Here is a 16,204-nt window from a genome sequence, read left to right as displayed (position 1 = left end):
TGGGTTTTCTCCCATAGTGCTCTCTGGCCCAAAGAGCTTTAAGGTGTGGACTCCCTTGAGTAAAGGTGGGAACACAAGCCTTGTCTTGATTAGTTCTACTTAGTACCTTGTTTCAGGTTCTGGCCAAAACAACTTCTTGTAAGATTAGATCAACTCTAATTACTTAGCAGTTAGTAAGGATTCCAACATCTCCCCCTTTCTTTTGTTTTAAAACATAGGGGGTTTCTGAGGGGGTACACATAAATCCATCAATATGGGCCAGAACTTTGTAACAGATATACATGGTATACATAAATCCATCAATATGGGAGGCATTATACATAATTTACATGAGCACATAGCAATATAACACAGGCTAGTAGTAATGTAACAAATAACAAGAATCAATCTGAAAATTTACACATGTCCATAAGTCCTAGAAACAGTCCAATAGGATTCCATTGTCCATTAGTTCATGTGCCAGGAATCTAATAATTCTTGTGAGCACAATCAGCAACAGAACCACCCGATATTTCTTGGGTCTTCTCCTTTGTTTCAAGGGTCTGCTCCATCTTTCTGCGATGGACAAGGCGAATGCGGCTCGTAGGCACCCATCTGATTCCTTCTCCACCTGTAGAGATGCAAGCAAATCCTCTCCCCCAAGCAGTTAGCCTATCTGGTCCCTTCCATTCACCACTTTCTGGGTCTCTCCACATCACCTGGCGATTATCTAAAGATAGTGGAGCTGCTCGCACTGGACACTGCTCTTTTGGTGGGTTATAAAACCTGTCTGCTGGAGCCAGTGCATCTTTATCAAAGATTAAAAAATTAATGGTATAGAGAACTAAATTTAGAAGTTCTCTAGGGTTACCCGTGGCTCCCCCTTTCTTTTGTTTTTGGAGGAGTGTCTTAATGTCTCTGTTTCTTCTTTCTACTATTGCTTGACCTTGAGGATTGAAGGGTATGCCAGTAGTGTGTAAAATCTTATACTGTGCACAAAAGTGTTCAAAATGTTTGGAGGTATATGCCGGTCCATTATCTGTTTTTATTTCTTGTGGCACACCCATAATTGCGAATGCTTGAATGGGGAATTCAGTGACCACTCGGGCTGTCTCTTTTGCTGCTGGTATGGCAAAAGTGAATCCTGAAAAGGTGTCTACCACAATGTGGATAAAAGACAGACGACCAAAAGATTTATAATGAGTCACATCCATTTGCCAGATTTCATTGGGTCTCAAACCACGAGAATTCTTCCCTGGAGGCAGTGTAGGAGCTTGGAAGGGAAGGCAAGCTGTACAGCTTTTCACTATGCTCCTAGCTTCTTCTTTTGTAATCCCAAACTGTAAACGCAAAGCTCGAGCAGCCTTATGGTATTTAGAATGGGATTCCTGGGCCTCTTGAAATAAAGGCGTACTGGCCAACATAGTTAAAAGGCTATCTGCCTTTGAATTTCCATCAAAAATAGGACCTGGAAGTCCACTATGTGAATGGACATGCAGGATATAAATCTTTCCTGGACGCTTTCTCACTTGCTCTTGAAGTTCCTTAAAGAGCTGATATATATTAGAAGCTGCAAATTTTATTTGGGCTGTGGCAATTCTTTGTACCACACCTACTGAATAGGCTGAATCAGATATTATATTTATGTCGCCTGGGTAATAAGTGAGAGCTAGCATGATCGCATATAATTCGTTCTGCTGAGTGGACTGAAAAGGAGTTCTGACTACTCTTTTTACGGTTAGATCATGAGAGTATACATCACAAATATTTTGTTTGGCTGCGTCTGTAAAAATGGTTGGTCCTTCAAGAGGAACCTTAGAAACCTTCTCCTCAAAAATCCATTGCCAATTATGCAGTAGTCTGGTTATCTTTAATGGAGATCCATGTGCAAAATTTGGAGCCATGGCCAATAAAATCTGCCACTCTGGGATGGTTTCACAGCATACATTAATTTGTGCATTTGTATAGAAGGTATATATCTTGTCAGGTCTTGTCCCAGATAATTGTACTGCTCGCTTAATGGCCTTTAATAGAATTCTAGCCACAAGCACTGGGTAAGGCATAAGGCTTTGTTCTGGTTGTGCTGGGAGGTTCACCCACTCTATCACATTGTCTCCTTGATGAAGGACTGCTGTGGGTGCTTCTTTCGTAGCAAAAACCGATATTTCCAAGGGTTTTTGAGTTACTCTCTCAACTACATTGGATAAAGCCAGTTCAACTTCTCTCAAGGTCTCTTGAGCTTCTTTTGTAAGCCGGCGTGGTGAATTTAAAGCAGTGTCTCCCCTTAAAATGTCATATAGGGGTTGCAATTGATTGGTAGTTAAACCTAATACTGGACGCATCCATTGGATATCTCCTATTAATTTTTGAAAATCATTTAAGGTGTTCAACCTCTCTGTTCTTAAAGACAGTTTTTGTAGAGTAAGTGCCTTAGGATATATTTCATATCCTAAATATTGAAAAGGAGCATGCCTTTGAATTTTTTCTGTAGCGATATGAAGTTTGTAGTATCTTAGTGTTTCTATGGTTTTTTGTAGACATGCTTCTAGAATTTGTTCCTCAGGTGCACATCCCAATCTATCATCCATATAATGTAATAGCATAACTTTTGGAAATGCTTTTCTTATTGGAGCAAGAGCAGCAGCAACATACATTTGATACATAGTGGGGCTGTTCTGCCCAAAACATCTTCTTGTAAGATTAGATCAACTCTAATTAGTTAGCAGTTAGTAAGGATTCCAACATCTCCCCCTTTCTTTTGTTTTAAAACATAGGGGGTTTCTGAGGGGGTACACATAAATCCATCAATATGGGCCAGAACTTTGTAACAGATATACATGGTATACATAAATCCATCAATATGGGAGGCATTATACATAATTTACATAAGTACATAGCAATATAACACAGGCTAGTAGTAATGTAACAACATGAATCAACCTAAAAATTTACACATGTCCATAAGTCCTAGAAACAGTCCAATAGGATTCCATTGTCCATTAGTTCATGTGCCAGGAATCCAATAGTTCCTGTAAGCCCTGAAGTACTGCAAAAGTCTCATCAACAATTTTTCATCTCAGGGAACCCAATGATTCTTGCTGGTTTTTCAAGAAGTAAAACAGTTTCATCTTGTGTTAGGAAATCCAATGATTCCTGAAGCTTTTAAAAGTCTTTTTAACAGTTTCATAGTCAGCCATCTGATTCTTTCTCCATCTGTGGAAATATAAGCAGATCCTCTTCCCCAAGCAGTTAATCTAATTCCCTTCTATTTACCAAATTTGGGATTTCTCCTCATCATCTGGTAATTACATTGGAGTCGTTTGCATTGGATATTGTCTTGTTGTCTTAAAAGGCCTGTATTCTTCCCAACTGTAATCCTGATTGCTTTTCTGTTGGTTGATGACATCAGAATCCTGAATTTCTAAAGTCTCTCTGGGTGTAACCTCAGCTGCTATCATGCCCCACCTGTCCTTTGATTGATACTTTAGAGCTGGGCCCTGCCTCTCATTCCTCTGGGTCAATATACATTTAGAGGCCCAGTGAAAGCCTCGTTACATTTTGGACATGGGGTTTTGGGTTTTCTCTCACCCTGTCTTCTCACTCTATCTCCATATCTACAATGAGCTCTCAAATGTCCAATTTTTCCGCACTGAAAACATCGACAAGTTTCTCTAGAATTCCTCTGCCAAGAAGGACCTTGTCTTTCCATGTTCATCATAGTCTGGGCATAATAAGCATTTTTGCCCACTGTGGCACAGCGTCTTATGATTTCTTCTAAAGGAGCATCTTTGTCTAGCCCCCATATAATTCTTTTGCAAACCTCATTGGCATTTTCCTTAGCCAAATGTTTAGTCATTATTTCTGTTGCTGCATTGTCTCCAATGGTTCTTATTACAGCTGTTTGTAAACGTCCCACAAAATCTGCAAAAGGTTCATTGGGACCTTGCTCTATTTTTGTGAAAGCATTATTTCCATCTTTCTGTCCAGGGAGAGAATTCCAAGCTTTTATTGCAGCCTTAGAAATTTGCTCATACACTGTTATGGGATAATAAATCTGTTCTGAACTCTCTGCATACTGACCTTCTCCAGTTAGTTGGTCAAAAGCAACTTGTACAATAGCTCCTGTTTGCCTATTGCGTTGGGCTTGAATCCTACATAATTCATGAAACTCCGAAAGCCACAATAAATTTTGTTCCAGTCATTCGGGGTTAGGATTTCATAAGACAAATTATCTAGTAACATCTTCATATAAGATGATGTAGCCCCATAAAGAGTGCAACCCTTTTTCAAATCTTTAATTTTTCCCAAATTAAAAGGAGTGTATTTTCTCTCTTTTTGACCTGAGGAGTTGAGCTCTTCAATCACAGGATATGCATTTATAAAATCAGATATATCTTCTCCTTCATTTTTTGCTTTAATTAATGCTTTTTCTAATCTTGTCAAATTCTGCTTTACAGGAGAAGCTGACTGTGTTTCTGTCTCTCTCCCTCCCCCTTGTTCCACCCATGAAGGGTTAATTGCGGGGGGAGGGTCATGAGATGTGGAATCACCTAATTCCTCTTGCTGTGAAGTATCATGCTCAGAATTGTAATTAACTCCATTCTCATCTGATTCATCCTCCTTTTCACCTAGTAAAGTTGGCACTTCTTCCTCCTGTACTTTCCTTTTCATCATTCTATCACTTAAATAACTTCTTATAGCCAATTGTATTACATTATATGTATTAATTATTGAGTTAGGCCCATTTTTATCATAGAATTGACAAAGATCCTCTCCAACCAATTTCCATTCATTTAGATCTAATTCCTTATCAAGAGAGAAACAAGGACATATGTCCTTTACAGTTTGTAAAAGTTCAGTGATTTGCTGTAAACTTATAATTAAACCTTGGCTTTCCATAATTTTGACAATGCTCTCTAAACATTTTCCTTGAACAGAAACAGAAGGCTGTTTTCTAAATATCTGTCCCATCTTAGATGAAATTCTACTTTAACTCTTTTAGCAAAATTTCTTTATTGCACTCACCCTAATTTCTGGGTTGAAGAGTCTTTTCCACTGGTTCAGGATCAGAGGCTTTTCCACTTGAATCAGGATCGGAGCTTTTCCACTGAAATCCACTGAGGGGTCTGTTTGTCCCACGTTCAGGGCGCCAAAATGTGGTGAGCTTTTTCTTCTCAGAACACAGCCAGGTGATGAAAGTTCAGATCTTTTATTATCTCCAGTATAGCCCGGTTAGCTTAGAGGCCTATCTCTCTGCTTGGTTCCAAGAGCTCTCTCCAAATGTCTTTAAATCCAAAGGTCTGGTCCTTCAGCCTCTGCCTCTACTTTCTTCAGCCTCCAGCCAGCTCCAGTCTTCATGTCATTCCGGTGAAATCTCGACTTGTAGCGTCTTTCTCTGAAGAAGTCTCCGACTGGCCCATTGGCCTATTTATGCTCCTTCCAGAGAGAGGGATTATGGGTAGTTCTACTTAGTACCTTGTTTCAGGTTCTGGCCAAAACAACTTCTTGTAAGATTAGATCAACTCTAATTACTTAGCAGTTAGTAAGGATTCCAACAGTGGGCAAACTCAAAAGGGGTTGAGCAAAGATGGTATGGGTCATAGGCAGATTTATAGTGAAAAATTTATAGTGAAAAACCTTGGGAGTTTGACATAACTTGTCTTTCTGATTAGATACAATAAGGTGGGGTTACCCAAGACCTGAATGGGATTGTAAGGCTGAACTGATACCCATTAGTGCCCTTCCATTGTTGCCTCAATATTTATCAATATTTTAGGTTTTCTTTTCCAACCTTACCTAGTAATCCAGGACCTCAACAGATAATATTTCCCCCCATTACATATCAAAACAATTTTTAACATTTGGGTTTTTTTTTTAAGTTTTGAGTTTCAAGTTCTATCCCTCCCTCTTTTACTCTTTCCTTCTCTGCCGCCTCCTTGAGATGATAACCAATCAGATATAGGTAATACATATGGAATCATATAAAACATTTCCATATTAGTCAAATAACAAACTTTTAAAATCACTATCTAATGAAATAAGAGCATTTGAAAAACTTCACCATAAATAGAGAACCAAATCAGTTCCAATGGAGCAGTAATGAACTGAACCAGCTACACCCAGCGAAAGAACTCTGGGAGATGACTAAGAACCATTACATTGAATTCCCAATCCCTATATTTTTGCCGGCCTTCATTTTTTATTTCCTTCACAGTCTAATTGTACACTATTCAGAGTCTGATTCTTTTTGTGCAGCAAAATAATGGTTTGGACATGTATACTTATTTTGTATTTAATTTATACTAATATATATTTATATATCATATATATACACATATGTGTATATGTATACACATATGTGTATATATATGATATATATATATATATATATATATATATATATATATATACACAATTATATATATTTAACATGTATTGGTCATCCTGCCATCTAGGGGAGGGGGTGGGGGGAAGGAGGGGAAAAATTGGAACAAAAGGTTTGGCAATTGTCAAAGCTGTAAAATTACCCATGCATATAACTTGTAAATAAAAAGCTATTAAAAATTTTTTAAAAAGAAACTATAGGTTTCAACCAAAAAAAAAAAAAAAGAAGAAGAAAATAAAAACTTAAATGAAAAAAAGATAATAGATATTCAGAGAATTGAAGATGAGGAGAGTGCATTTCAGACTAAGAAAATTTCATGATGAAACCAGATGAAACATCTGGTATTTTTGGGATAAAAATCAGTGACATCAAATGAGATATTTTATGTAGAGTGCTTTGCCAACCCTACTACACACACATACATATCATGTCTTTGAATGTAGGGATCATGAAATCATACACACGTACACACCCACACACAGGGTTGGTGTTTATTATTATTTTTTATTAGAAGTCTGTGAGATCAAATGGGCTATTATATGCAAACTGCAAAGGTATATATAATATCTATATTTATACATGATTGGGGTTTTGTTTTTTATTAGAAAAGAGTCAATCCAATTTGTCAATGTAAAAGGATATAATGAAGACCAATTTTCTATTACAGATGTCCTAGGGAGAAGAAATTAAATGACAATGAGAGAATTTAAATATAAATAACAGTCTTTCAACTAGTTCCCTAGCATTAGCACCTCTTCTGTGCCGAAGCGCTGGAGATGAAAGGAAAGATGAAAGATTGTTCCTGATCTTAACTTAAAACACCCACACGTGTACATCTTGCATTAATCGAGAGCCGGCTTTGTGCGTGCGTGCGTACACAAACCATACACACAGACACAGCGTCTCGTCGTTGTTATAAGACGAATGTTGTACATGGGCCCCTGTGGGAAGATCTGAACTATTTCTGAGATTGTGAGAATCAAATGAATTAATACACCTAGAGTGGTTTTAACAGCTACGTAAGAGCGAGCCTACACACCCTTTGACTCGTCCGGAAGCAAATGCCATTCGGCCGAGAGGAAGAGTCAAGTCCTAGCTAGAGCCCGGTCCCGGAGCCACTCGGAGAGCGGGATACCCGGCTCCGTCATTAATAATTCATGAGGAAGCGTCTCCCTATAGGCTAGCGTCCTGGAAAACACCCAACCAGGAAGGATCCCAAGGGGAGCCTCCTGAACAGAGAAGGTGAATCGTGACGTAGCGCAGGACGATTGGTCAGAGCCTCGAGGGGCGGGGACCGGGCTTGGGGCGGTGGCAGCGAGCTGGCGCCCCGTGGCTCATTCGCTCGGTCTCGGCTAGGGCTACGTAGTTCTGTGCGGCGGGGCTGGGGTCTAGAGCAGAGCCGGGGCGGGGCCGGGACTGAATCGCGCGGGCAGCAGCAGGATGTTCAGCTGGATGGGGCGACAGGGGGGCGGGCGAGACCGGCCCGGCGGGGCGGACGCGGTGCAGACCGTGACTGGCGGCCTGCGCTCGCTCTACCTGCGCAAGGTGCTGCCGCTGGAGGAGGCGTACCGCTTCCATGAGTTCCATTCGCCGGCGCTGGAGGACGCTGACTTCGACAACAAGCCCATGGTGCTGCTGGTGGGCCAGTACAGCACGGGCAAGACCACCTTCATCCGGTAACTGACCTCCGCCCTGCTGTGCCCCTGCCTGACTCTAATCCTTGGTGGCTTTTGACACTCACTTGTCCCTAAAGTGTGCCCCCACCCTCGGATTTCAAGTCTATGCAGTTCGGCTGATTAATTCCTGGATCATTTCTCGTGTCCTACCTTAGCCCCACCTCCCCGGGGATCCTTTAATGCCTTCTCCCTTATTCCAACCCTCTCCCTCTAATCCTGCACTGTTTTCTCACTCTTTCAGGAGTTTCTTAACCTTTTTTCCCTGTCTCCGACCCTTTGGCAGCCTACTCTATAGAACTAAATGCCCAAAACAAAATGAAAAGATTACAAAGGGAAATCAATTATGGTGAAATACAATTACTTATCTATTTATATCGAAATCGCTCATCTACACACACAAGTTCATAAACCTTAGATCTCCTGTCTTATCCGAAATCCTTCGCTCTCCTGTCTGTCTACACCACCCAGGACTCCTCTTTCCTTCCTCCTTTCCTTTACATGCTCCCTACCCAGAACCTGTTCTAAATTTAGTGTCAGCATCCCCCCAACTCTTAGTGCTTTCAACTTAAGGTGCACTCAGTACTCATCTCAACAGTCCCAAGGAAGATGATCATCACCTGCTTACGAATCACCAGACCAGGAAAAAAAAAAAAAAAAAAAAGTCCTGGTAGCTGCTGCCTTCTATTCCCATGGTGCTTCTGCGGCCCTGTTCCCAGGGTCCTCAGTGGCCAGGTGCCGGAAAGGTGCTTCTGGCTGTCCTCTCAGAATTGAATAGAAGGGATTGGACAGAATAGAAACAGCTCCGTGATTTAGTGCAAAAAGGACAAGGGACACTCAAGATAGGTTTAGGCAGCATAGTGGCTTTAGAGCTATTTGGTATGTTGATATAAAGGTGGGAAGAAGGGGAGTAGATTAGGAGGTCTTGTCCCTATTGGACATAGAATTTGGGATTTTAGAATTTAGGGCTGGAAGGAGCTTCAGAGATTATATATAAGCCTCCACTTCCATTTTACAACTACTCACTCAAATAGTGATGGAGGCAGAATTTGAACTCAGATCCGACTAAATCTTTGTATGTCTCTGACAAGGCAGATTACTACCATCACATTCTGTAGTAACATAGTTCCCTTAAACTCATTTGATCTCTGTAACTACAATTAATAATAATAATAAGAGCAACTGACACTTCATGTGGAATGTTAAAGTTTACAAAATGTATATACAATATCTCATTTGACCATCTTCACTTGTGACTTGTCTATGATTACACAGCTAGTATGGGTCCATCCTTTCTACGTATCCAACTCTATACATTAAGTCATGCTTCAAGATTTGTACTATGTATTATTTCCATTTTATAGTAGTGAAAACTCAGACCTAGAGAGGATTTATCTAGTGCCACACAACTAGTTAAGAATCAACAAGTCTAGGACTCTAGTTCCTTTTCCATTCACTTTTCAGGGACAATCCTGAGTTTAGGACAAGGTAGAATAACTAATAGCTTTTCTCCCTGTTGTGGTAAATGGCTTTCTATCATTGCTGGTTTCCATTTCCTTAGGTGGGAAGTTTCCTTTTCATCCCTGACAACTGAAAACAAATAATGCTTATACTGTTGCTAAAAGCAAGCAGTTACATGGACTCTCTTATTTAAATCAATAATTGCCTTTAAGGAAACTTCAGATGTTTATAGCTTGTCATGCAAAATAATTTTCCTTAAAATGTTATTTGATTTTTGAGGCAATTATTTTATTATAAAAATGAATACGGCAACAAAACTTGCTTCTTAAAATCTTGAACAAATCTTAAAAAGATTTGTTTTCTTTTCCTCATAAGAGTTTGTCTTGAAACATAATTATTGGCTCTCTATAATCTGGTCCCAGTTTTCCTAGGGCAAACAAAAAAAAAAAAAAAAGGCTTAGAAACCACTTTATAAGTGATACAAAGTCTATAGAGATTTGAGAAAGTTGTATCCATATTTGGCTACATTTCATCTCTATTAGAGGGTGACCTCTTTTTCTCTGTCCAACTAACCTGAATAGTTCCTACAAATGTAGGAAAATGTAGTTATTATAGGAAATTTGTGTTCTGATTGCAAATATGTGTGTTTATGTGCGGGTAGATATTCATATACATCCGTATATACAGTATTTTTCATTTGGAGTAAACCACTGTGGTATAGGGAACTCTTGATAAGGAGCACTATTACTGCAGGTCAGTACTTGATAGGTTGAGATTTACTAAAGCACTAAGAAGTAAAGTGACTTATCTAGGGTGTTGAAATTATTAGCAAAGGCAGGACTTCAGCTCAGGTCTTCCTAACTAGAAGGCTAGCTGTCTCTCTACTACTCCTCACTTCCTTTCCATAAGAATACCCACTACCCACGTCACTGTGTTGTTGTTAGGAAAGTGCTTTGTAAGTCTTGAAAGACTGTATTAGTGTCTTGATGCTTGTGACATAAACAATATACATTAATGAAACTAGAATTCAAAAGACATGTTCTAAGAAATACATCAATGACTTGAAGGGGATCCAGAGATTAGCCAAGATGGTAAAGATCCTGGAGATCTTCATGCCATATATGCTTAGAAGCATCTAGATTGGAACACCAAAAATTTAGTCAGAAAGACCTCAGACACTTATTAGCTATGAGATTGTGGACAGGTCATTTAACTTCTCTCAACCTGTTTCTTTATCTTCAAAATGGGGTTAATAAGAGCACTTGCCTCCCAGGGTTGTCTGGTTTAAGATACAGAAACTCCTTGTAAATGCTATATAAGCAAACATATTAATAAATTGTTACTAATTACAAGGATCAATTGAAGGAACTAGGGATATTTAGCCAGGAGAAAGCAGGACTATGATAAAGGTGGAGCAGACAGAGGGGAGCGGAACTGTGGAGATATGGTAAAATAGTTCCTTAGTTTAACTTCTTAAAGAACTTCCACATGGGAAGAAGGATTAGCCCTGTTCTTCTTGGCCCAGAGGGCAGAACCAAAGGCAGTATGTAGAAGCTACAGAGAAACGGGGTTCTGTTCCACACAAGGTAAAACTTTCTAACTATTGGCTCCCAGAATGGAATAGACTACTTCTTGAGGTGACAAGAGTCTCCTTGTTACAAGTTTCAAACAAAAGCTGGATCCTTCAGTGGAGTGATTTTTGTTCAGCTATGGATTGAATTAGATAGCCCCTAATGACTTTTTCAATTCTGAAATTTTCTGGAAAGAGAATTTTTGTTGTTCCATTAAGCTTTGTAAGAGGAGATGATGAGTAATGTATGTGATTTTTTTGAAGGGGGAATATCAGAGTTACTGATAAATCCACTTTTTAGATTACATATATTCTCTACCAGAAATTTCGGACTGAAAAGTAGCAATTAAATTTTACATTTGAGAACTCATTTACATAGAGCATCTTTCAAATTCACAAGTAATAAATCTGTATGATAAATAAAGTACCAAGTTGAGTGATGGGAATTCGATGACATCTATAGATAAAAGGCAAATGGAAGTACATAGTATATAATTATAGTACCCCATATATTACTTGTTCAGAGAAGCTGGTGTAGTTATACCAGTTTGTTTTTGTCATTATGACTTGTATGTGCTCTTATTAGTCATTTATTATACACTAACCTGAAGCTTTACAAACTTTAAGATGACACACAGCATTCTTGTTACAGTCCAAGTAAGAAATAAGAAATGAACTAGAAAAGCCCTTAAAAAAAAAAAAAGTGATGAATGAATTTCAGTGGAAATACAGCTAGTTGAAATGTTGATGTGTCATCATTTTGGGGATATCCTTCCTGCTTTTCTCTTTGTCATTTGAAGGGAAACAATTTTCATTACCAGTTTAAATTTTCAGTCACATTTGACTCTGTGATCCCATTTGGGGTTTTCTTGACAAAGATACTGGAGTGGTTTGCTATTTCCTTCAATTCATTTTACAGATGAAGAAACTGAGGCAAACAAGAGTGACTTGCCCAATGTCACACAGATAGTAAGTGTCTGAGACCAGATTTGAACTCAGAATGATGAGTCTGGACAAGTCTGGACTTTTTCCTTCACTGTACAATCAGGTGCTATTTAATAGCATCTATCTCCTAGGGTTGTTGTGAGGATCAAATGAGATAATATTTTTAAAGTACTTAATGTCGGGCATGTAGTAGGTACTTAATTAATACTTGTTCCCAATCCCAATCTAAATAACCTTGTCTTTAGGCAAGATAAGCTCAAGTAGCTGGAGTAGTAAACTTGATGGAAGAAGTTTTGTTAGGTGAGGGAAGACCTGAGTTTGGTTTGAAATTGGAAAAGAATTAGAAGAAAAAGAGGCTTAATTCTTTGGAGAAAAGGCATAAAAATAATTGAGAGCTCAGTAGAATCAGAAGTGTGATCACTGGTTTTGGAGTCGAGACATGTTTTAATCCTTTATTTGTCACTCAGTTGCATGACCTTAGAAAATCATTTAATTTCTCCATGCCTTGTTTTCCCATTTATAAAATAAAGATGTTTGGCTAGACATCTTTGTGCTCTAAGCAATTCTCTAAGATGTAACTTAAAAAGAAAGCACAGACTTGCATTGATATAAGAAGTTTCCTCACTTGGGAACTCCCTGCACCAAAGAAATCACAGATTGAGATCCTTTCCCCGTTTCACAGATGAGAAAATGAATGTTTACTATTAGATTACCAAAGAAGACAAAAGAGGAAGATGATAGATAAATTGAAGGAGCTGTGAAAAAAAACAGGGATTCTAAGGTACTTTTGATGGAACTGTGAATTGGTCCATTCTAGAAAATAATTTATAACTATGCCCAGAAAGTTACCAGACTGTGCATACCCTTTGGCCAAGCTATTCTACTTCTAGACTCCAAAGAAATCAAAGAAGAAGTAAAAGAAAAAAATATAGTAGCTCTTTTCATGGTAGCCCAAAGCTAGAAAGTGAGAGACTCTCCTATTGGGGAATGATTTTCAAATATAATGGAATATTATTGCACCTTGGGAAATGATGGAATGGGACAGTCAAGGGAATATAGAAAGATCTTCTCTTAAATGGATAAAGGACAAAGCAAACAAGACTGGGAATTTATACAGTGATAATAATGTTATAAAGAAAAGCAACTTTGAAAAACTTTAGAAGACTGATCAATGCATTGATAAAAACCACATGGTCAAAAGAATGTAATTGAAGTATGCCTTTCATCTTCCAGCAGAGACGTGAGAAACCTAAAATGCATGGAGAGACTATATGTTTTCAGACTGATGTTGTCTGATCACTTGTACAGAGTTTTTTCTAGAGTTTTTTTTTAAGTTTTAAATTTCTTTTAGCATTTATTTATTTGTTTTAGATTACACAAACATATTAATTTTTTACATATTTCCATATGAGTCATCTTGGGAGTAAAAATCTGAACAAAAGGGAAAACACCTCTCCCCGCCCCATACACACACAGAAAAACTAGAAGAAAAACTTCAATCTGCATTCATTCTCTATAGATCTTTCTCAGAATGCAGATGGCATTTTTCATATTTATTGGAATTGCCTTGGATCACTCAGTTGCCAAGAAGAGAAGTCAAGTCTATCATTCTTGATCATCATAGAGTTTTGTTGTTGCTGTGTACAATGCTTCATTCAAAATCAGTTCATGTAAATCTTTCCAGTCTTTTCTGAAATCAGCCTGTTCATAATTTTTTACAGAACAAAAATATCCCATTACTTTCATATGTCACAACTTATTCAGCCATTCCCCAATTGATGACCATCCATTCATTTTCTAATTCTTTGCAGTGGAGAATTTTAAACATGAAATTGACTTAAAATTTATTTAAATTAGCATTCTTTATGGTAACATCTCACCTGACTTAACTAAAGGGAAAAAGAACAAGGAAAAAAATTATGTAGCAAACTTCTTTTTTTCTTTTTTTATAAAATTTCTATTTTTTATAAAAATAACTTTTTATTTTTCAAAATGCATGCAAAGATAGTTTTCAACATTCACCATTGCTAAACCTTGTGTTCCAAAATTTTTTCCTTCTCTCTCCTTCCCCCCTTCCCTAAACCACAATCTAATATAGATTAACATGTGTAATTCTTCTAAACATATTTTCACATTTATCATGTTGCATAAGAAAAATCAGATCAAAAAAGAAAAAAAATAGAAAAAACAAGCAAGCAAGCAAAAATGGTGAAAATACTATGTTGTGATCCTCATTCAGTCCCTGTAGTCCTCTCTCTGGATGCATATGGCTTTCTCTATCACAAGTCTATTGATATTGGCCTGAATCACCTCATTGTTAAAAAGAACCCAAGTCCAACATAGTTGATCAAGACATAATCTTGTAGTTGCTGTGTACAATGTTCTCTTAGCTCTACTCACTTCACTTAGCATCAGTGCATGTGAATTTCTCCAGTCTTTTCTAAAAGCAGTTTGTTCGTAATTTTTTATGAAGGGCAGGAGTACTCCTCTGTGCTTAGCATATGAAGCACTTTTTGTTGAACTGAATTAACAGAAATAGGGAAGTCAAGGATGAAAGGTTATGTTTGATTTTGACATGTTCAGTTTGAGTTGACATTAAGACATCAAGATGGAAAATGCCACTGAGCCACTAGAAATTCAAGATGAAATTCAGGACAGGGATCAGGGCAGGAGTCATCAACAGAGTTGGTCACATATGAAAACTTGCATGAAAATGTTCAATAGATTTTCAAATTGGAACATTTGTTGGCTACCTGAAGATTCAAAGAGGAAGGATGGTATGTGTTAAAAGTAAGATTCTTCTAACAAAATTAAGTAGCCCATAATCCTGGCATACAAATGTTACATTTGGAGCCATCTGTGTACCTCCTGTGGCTATAGCCCAGTGCTATTTGAAGGCGGTCACACACACAAACAGGAAGGCTTTTTCAAGGTTAAGACACTTTTTGGTTCCTTAAATTAAATTTCTTTGTGACTGTTCTTGGACTTGGTTAGCAAGTACTATATGAAAAACAACTGAGTGGTTAGGTCAACAAATGTCTCCTCTGCCCTCCCCCATAATGATATAGGAATTCATGAATTCTTGATGTTTTCTACTCTAAGCTTAATTAAACTAATAACATTAGTATTCTCCATGTAAGCTAAAGGTTTCTATATTAGTAATTTCAAATTTTATTTTAAAAAAATTTAAAACAAAACTCAATCACAATCCCTCCTCCCCCATATAACTGCCTGGTCTAGGATTTCTATCATTGAGCTTTTCAAGCAATATAACAATATTCCAGTGAAGCTTGCTTATGAAATTTGGATTAATACAGACTAACCTTGTTTAAATGTCAAGATATAGTTTAAAATTTCAGGGTTCAGTACTGTAATGGCTTTTTTAAGGCTTTTATTTTATTTTGTGACTCTCGTTTGGGGTATTTTTTTTTTTCATGCCACAGACATGTCCCATCACCTCTTCTGATTCAAGGAGTACTTACCTTGTCATAAAGAAAAAACTTTGAAGTAAAACCAACTTCCACAGAGACTATATGTAATGGCTTTTCTTGTTAGAATTACTTTGTTATATCAACATCTCAAGACCTTCTCCCTTACCAGCTCCACATGTTTTTAATGACCAAGTCACCTATTGATTTTTGAAGTAAACTACATATAAGAAACTGTAATGAATCCTGGAAATTATTTTGACAAAGATTGTGAGAAAGTTTATCTTTTCACCATCTATTAAAAAAACCCAGAATTCACTAAGCAAATTAATAATATAAACACAACAAAACATGATTTTAAATTTAAAAGGGAGCTTAGAAATTATAGCATTCAATTGTATAGTCACTTAAGAAAAGCTTGATTAATTTTTTTAAAAAGACAAAATAAGGTAACCTAAGGCACCAATCAGTTGCAGTGGGACTGTTTCCAGTTCCAACTTTGAGCTGCTTTTATTGCACTGGAGTGAGACAATTTACAGATGTGGGGATAAGGCAATTCTGATTGATAGACCTTTTAATGAGCGGGTGAGATTAGTGTCTTCTTAGTTCTTCCTCATTACAACATCATTGGGAGATAGACTTAATTGACTTTTATAGAGTCATTTTGCTGGGGCAATATTTTTATTTCTTTTCAGTTCAGCATACATTAATTAAGTGCCCACTATATTGAAGGGAGGGGAAGTTAAGTGTTTTAGTGGATAAA

At 37.7% G+C, this 16,204-nt stretch overlaps 1 protein-coding gene across 1 annotated transcript in view; it reads left to right on the top strand.

Annotated features, from left to right (window-relative positions):
* The first annotated feature begins 7,789 nt into the window (after nucleotides 1–7,789).
* EHD4 (EH domain containing 4) overlaps nucleotides 7,790–16,204 on the top strand; it is a 98,034-nt gene continuing 89,619 nt past the window's right edge. Inside the window, exon 1 of the mRNA XM_051977134.1 lies at nucleotides 7,790–8,040. Coding sequence (XP_051833094.1) covers nucleotides 7,805–8,040 — 236 coding nt within the window. The 5' untranslated portion in view covers nucleotides 7,790–7,804. The remainder of the gene's footprint in view (nucleotides 8,041–16,204) is intronic.

This window comes from Antechinus flavipes, chromosome 2 (assembly GCF_016432865.1).
Source record: "Antechinus flavipes isolate AdamAnt ecotype Samford, QLD, Australia chromosome 2, AdamAnt_v2, whole genome shotgun sequence".
Lineage (NCBI taxonomy): Eukaryota > Metazoa > Chordata > Mammalia > Dasyuromorphia > Dasyuridae > Antechinus > Antechinus flavipes.
Note: the sequence above shows the minus strand (reverse complement) of the source record. Positions and strands in the feature narration are given on the sequence as shown.